Genomic DNA, 4,375 nt, shown 5'->3' with positions numbered 1-4,375 from the left:
TGTTCTTGTGAAGTTACTTTCTGTTTCAACTTTGAAATATTTGCACAGTATAAAATTGGGGATTATTTTCTGAAAAATAATTATGGGTTGTAATGTTCAGTATATGTTCTTGTGAAGTTACTTTCTGTTTTAACTTTGAGAAATATTTGATAAAATTCTATACGTAATAATTCAATATCCTTAAAGCATTTATTAATTAATTTAAATTGCCTTCTTTCAGCTCCATCTAAAATCTTAACAATGTGAACTATAACTACCATTTCCTGGAATAACCACCTGTTGATATTTCTGACCAGTTTATACCCAAAGTACTTTCCTGTTGGGTACTATAGAGTAAACAGCAGTGTTCGGATATTTTATAATAGTTGAAATAGTGCAATAATATTTAACTTAATATTGTTATTTTCTCTGATAGGTGAGCGAAGTTTTGATTTGCTATAATGTACTAAACTTTAGAAAAAAATATGAAATGGTTTTTGATATCTGATATTCTTTAGAAAAATATTTTGTTTGATGTGCAGATTTGTTTTTATTTAAACAAAAATGCATTGACTGAAAACTATTCAAAATAGCAAGAACTCAAGGTGGCATGTTTTTCGAATTTCAGAAACCTAGAAATTACAGTTTACTTCACATACAATATTCAATGGCTGTTTATTGTATAAGGTAAAATACGAGACTACAGGGTTGAGTATGTTATATTAAAACAAATTTGGAGCCTCGCCATGTTGTTAAAGTCCATTTTGCCACTTAAACTAGTTGCAACATAGCTTACATTACAAAATGCTCCGTCGTAAGGATGTCCTGATCAAAGCATACACACTCTGTCTTCAAGCCTTCCATAACCGATCTAGTGAACGAAGAAAATGGTTTCCCAGCACATGTTTCAACAGTCCGATTTGCACATAAGTCCTTAGGCGCGGCGTCTGGCGATTTAACCTACATGTGTTCGTATGGAATAGTATAAAACCTGTTTCATTCTCTATCTGCTTGAAGTATGCGATGATTGAACACGTATGTCGTGAAAACAGTTTGTAGACACGTGACTTGTACTACTTTTCCAGATGTATATCCTTTTTACTGTGTTGCGTACTGTTGTCTACTTCACGTGGACGGGTTTTGCCACTGACTCCTATTTTCATGAATTGTCACTTTTAAAAAACGCCCCATATTGCTAATCATGACTGGAGCTCGACTTGTTGCAAGTCTCTTTCTGGATAGTCCTGGTATTCCAAATTGATTCATATTTCTTTGTTTTCAAATGGAATTTAGTATAAGGGATTTCCCCGTCTTGGAAAAATCTAAATAGTGAATATAAACACATCTTTATAATCTAAGTATACGAATATTTTGCTCAGAAAAAGCTTTTACGTACTCTTCTCAAAAGCGATCAATGTTCTGTAACATCATAGTACCTACGAAACGCCAAAAAATGTCAAGTTGTAGTTATGATACATTCCATTCCACCGTAACTTTATTTCGGTTGTGTTTGTCACGTAACTTTCTGATTTACATATTTTAAATTGTTTATATTATTACGTACTCAGTCTTGTATAATGCACGTCGAGAAGAGTTATAAACACTCGGTAATACAACGTCTGTCTACACACCAATCAATCTATATGTTTATCTTTTCTCTATCTATCTCTATATATATATACATATATTTTTGGGCCTAACGTGGCACAGTGGTTAGTGTATCCAGACTGTGAATCTGGAGGTTGATGGTTCAACACTCGCACTGTGGAGCTGTAGGTGTATTATAAAAGTGACGGTCATTTTCAACTATTTGATCAGACAAAAGTGGCCCAAGAGTTGACAATGGGTTCTGTTTACTAGCTAATTTCCCTCTGGTTTATCAGTTCAAATTGCGAAAAGCTATGTTTTCAAGTTCTAAAAATAAAGAAGCTTCATATTTAGATATTTGTCCATACAGATTTTTTCTTCAAGTTTACTTATACAGTACTCTCTGCCTACATATGTCTGTCTGTCTACATCTATGCATGTTTTTTGTTGCTTGAACTGCCTTTTATCAAGGAAAGAAAGAACAGCTATAAGCCGCTATTTCAAAATCATGTCCGGCACAGCCAGGTGGTTAGGTGCTTGACTCGCAATTTAAAGTTGCGGGTTCAGATACCTATCCCACCAAACATGATCGCTCTTTCAGCGGTGAGAGCGTTATAATGTTACGATCAATCCCAGTATTCTTTGGTATAATAGTAGCCCAAGAGTTGGCGGTGGTGGTGATAACTTTCCTCTAGTCTTTAACTGCTAAATTAGGGACGACAGTTACAGATAGCCCTCGTGTGGCTTTGCGCGAAATTCAAACCAAATTCCAAAATCATTTTTAAGCTGAGAGTTAAGGTTCAGGACGCAACTCGATGTGAAAATTATTAAGTACAATCTTCTATTCTTTTTGGTAATTCACGGATAATCCTTTTCTTCTTCTTCTTTTTTTTTTTCAGAAGACGGGAAATGATGAAATTAATATATTTTATTTATTTCTTTACAGAGATGGCAGCCATCACTATCGGAGAATTTAACGTGAACGACAACTACCTACCTTAACACTTCATGAAGTTTTTCATAAAGAAAATTATTCCTGCTTCCTACTATTTCTAAAAGAAAAGGACAAAAATCAAACTGTGTCAACTTAGTCCATCGTAACCGAGTGTTTTGTGCATTTTCTCTAACTTTAAACCTTCTAAACCAAGTTATCTAACATCATACCAAAAACTGGCTGCAAGTTACATTGACGTGCTTAAATAGAAAGAAAAGCCAATGTTTAGACATCACTCAAAAGAAAGTCAAAAGGGATACATCTGTCCGACATTTATAGGATCTTGTGTTTTGTGTAACGTATTTACAACATAGAGCTGTTAATAAACAGTCAGCAATCACGGGAACGTTGTGGTATCTGTCCAAAGGGCGACTGTACGCCTTGTGCGTAACTGTGTTTATCGTGTCATTCTGCCTGGTAGCACACGTGCTGTACATGAGGTACCTGAATGACTCCACCTTATGCCTGGAAAGCTACCATGATGATGAACCAATTAATGTTGACACCTTGAGAGAAAAAATTAAGCTTCCTCAGACTAAGCGGCGTCTGCCCCAGTGTTTGATCATCGGCGTGCGGAAAGGCGGCACAAGGGCGTTGTTGGAGTTCCTCAACATACACTCCATGATTCAGAGGTCAACGGACGAGATCCACTTCTTCGATAACGAAAGGAAATATAATATGGGTCTGGAGTGGTATCGCCAGCAGATGCCTTATTCATTTGCCGACCAAATCACTGTAGAAAAGAGTCCCGCCTATTTCATCACCGAGGGCGCTCCCGAGCGAATCCGAGCCATGAACGAAAGTATCCGACTTCTTTTAATCGTACGCGAACCTGTAACTCGACTCATTTCGGACTATTCTCAATTAGCCGCAAACAAAGCCAAAAAAGACAAATTCATTCGACCTTTCCAAGATCTAGTGTTTCGAGAAGATGGCACAGTCAACACTGATTACCGAGCCGTAAGGGTTAGCATGTACTCCCTGTATATTAAAATGTGGCTGAGCGTCTTCCAACGGGATCAGATTCTAATTATCAACGGCGACCGAATGATTCGAGATCCTTACCCGGAGATCTATAAAACAGAACAGTTTTTGGGCTTAGAACATCGAATCGGAAGGGAAAACTTCTTCTACAATAAAACAAAAGGCTTTTACTGCGTTAGGAATTACACTGTGGACAAGTGTCTCAACGAAAGCAAAGGCCGGAAACATCCGCCGATTGATCCAGAAATCATTTCCAAACTGAGGCAGTTTTATGCCCCGTTTAACCGTGAGTTTTACAATTTAGTAAGACAAGATTTCGGCTGGCCTGAGGACTAACTAGAAATAGGTTTAAATAGGTTTAAGATTATGCGTTGTATGTTACATATTACTGTATGAATATTGTTGTTACGTTACACGATGTGTGACTGCTACAATATGAAATATAATCCTCCTCACTTAATGAATCAAAACGCAACAGTTGACAAAAAATCTTTATTTTTAACAAAAGATAAATATAAAACCTACTACCCTCAATAAAAGGAAATTCAAACAAAAAACTTACATTGTCCAAGACAAAAGGGGCAAGTTTAGGCACATAAACCAAGTTATAATATATATATGACTATGTGGTTATTATTTGAAATTACTACAAGTTGTTGTTTTTTGTTTGTTCTTGAAGAAAAAATGTATTCCATGTCATTCCTAAGATGGTATTAAAGCAGGAACACTTTAGCAAATACAGTATGAATTAAGATATGATTAATCAGAAGTTGGTAATTCTCTTAATGCATTCACTTAGGAAATACAGTGTTATTATAACACATTTGTGAT

The 4,375-nt window shown here is 36.1% G+C and overlaps 1 protein-coding gene across 1 annotated transcript; it reads left to right on the top strand.

The window, feature by feature from the left end:
- Positions 1–646: 646 nt before the first annotated feature.
- On the top strand, positions 647–3,880 carry LOC106463383 (heparan sulfate glucosamine 3-O-sulfotransferase 1-like). The gene is made up of 2 exons (XM_013923409.2): positions 647–666; positions 2,875–3,880. The coding sequence occupies exons 1-2, from the start codon at positions 647–649 to the stop codon at positions 3,878–3,880; spliced, it is 1,026 nt and encodes a 341-aa protein (XP_013778863.2).
- Positions 3,881–4,375: the final 495 nt, after the last annotated feature.

Source organism: Limulus polyphemus, unplaced genomic scaffold, assembly GCF_000517525.1.
Source record: "Limulus polyphemus unplaced genomic scaffold, Limulus_polyphemus-2.1.2 Scaffold52, whole genome shotgun sequence".
Lineage (NCBI taxonomy): Eukaryota > Metazoa > Arthropoda > Merostomata > Xiphosura > Limulidae > Limulus > Limulus polyphemus.
The sequence above is the reverse complement of the archived record's forward strand: the minus strand, read 5'-3'. Positions and strand labels throughout refer to the sequence as shown.

Bases quoted from the DNA above. Each gene is read 5' to 3' on its own strand.
- LOC106463383 (XM_013923409.2), top strand. From the start codon at position 647: ATGGCTGTTTATTGTATAAG. The intron at 667-2,874 runs GTAAAATACGAG...TTTACAACATAG, and splicing joins ATGGCTGTTTATTGTATAAG to AGCTGTTAATAAACAGTCAG.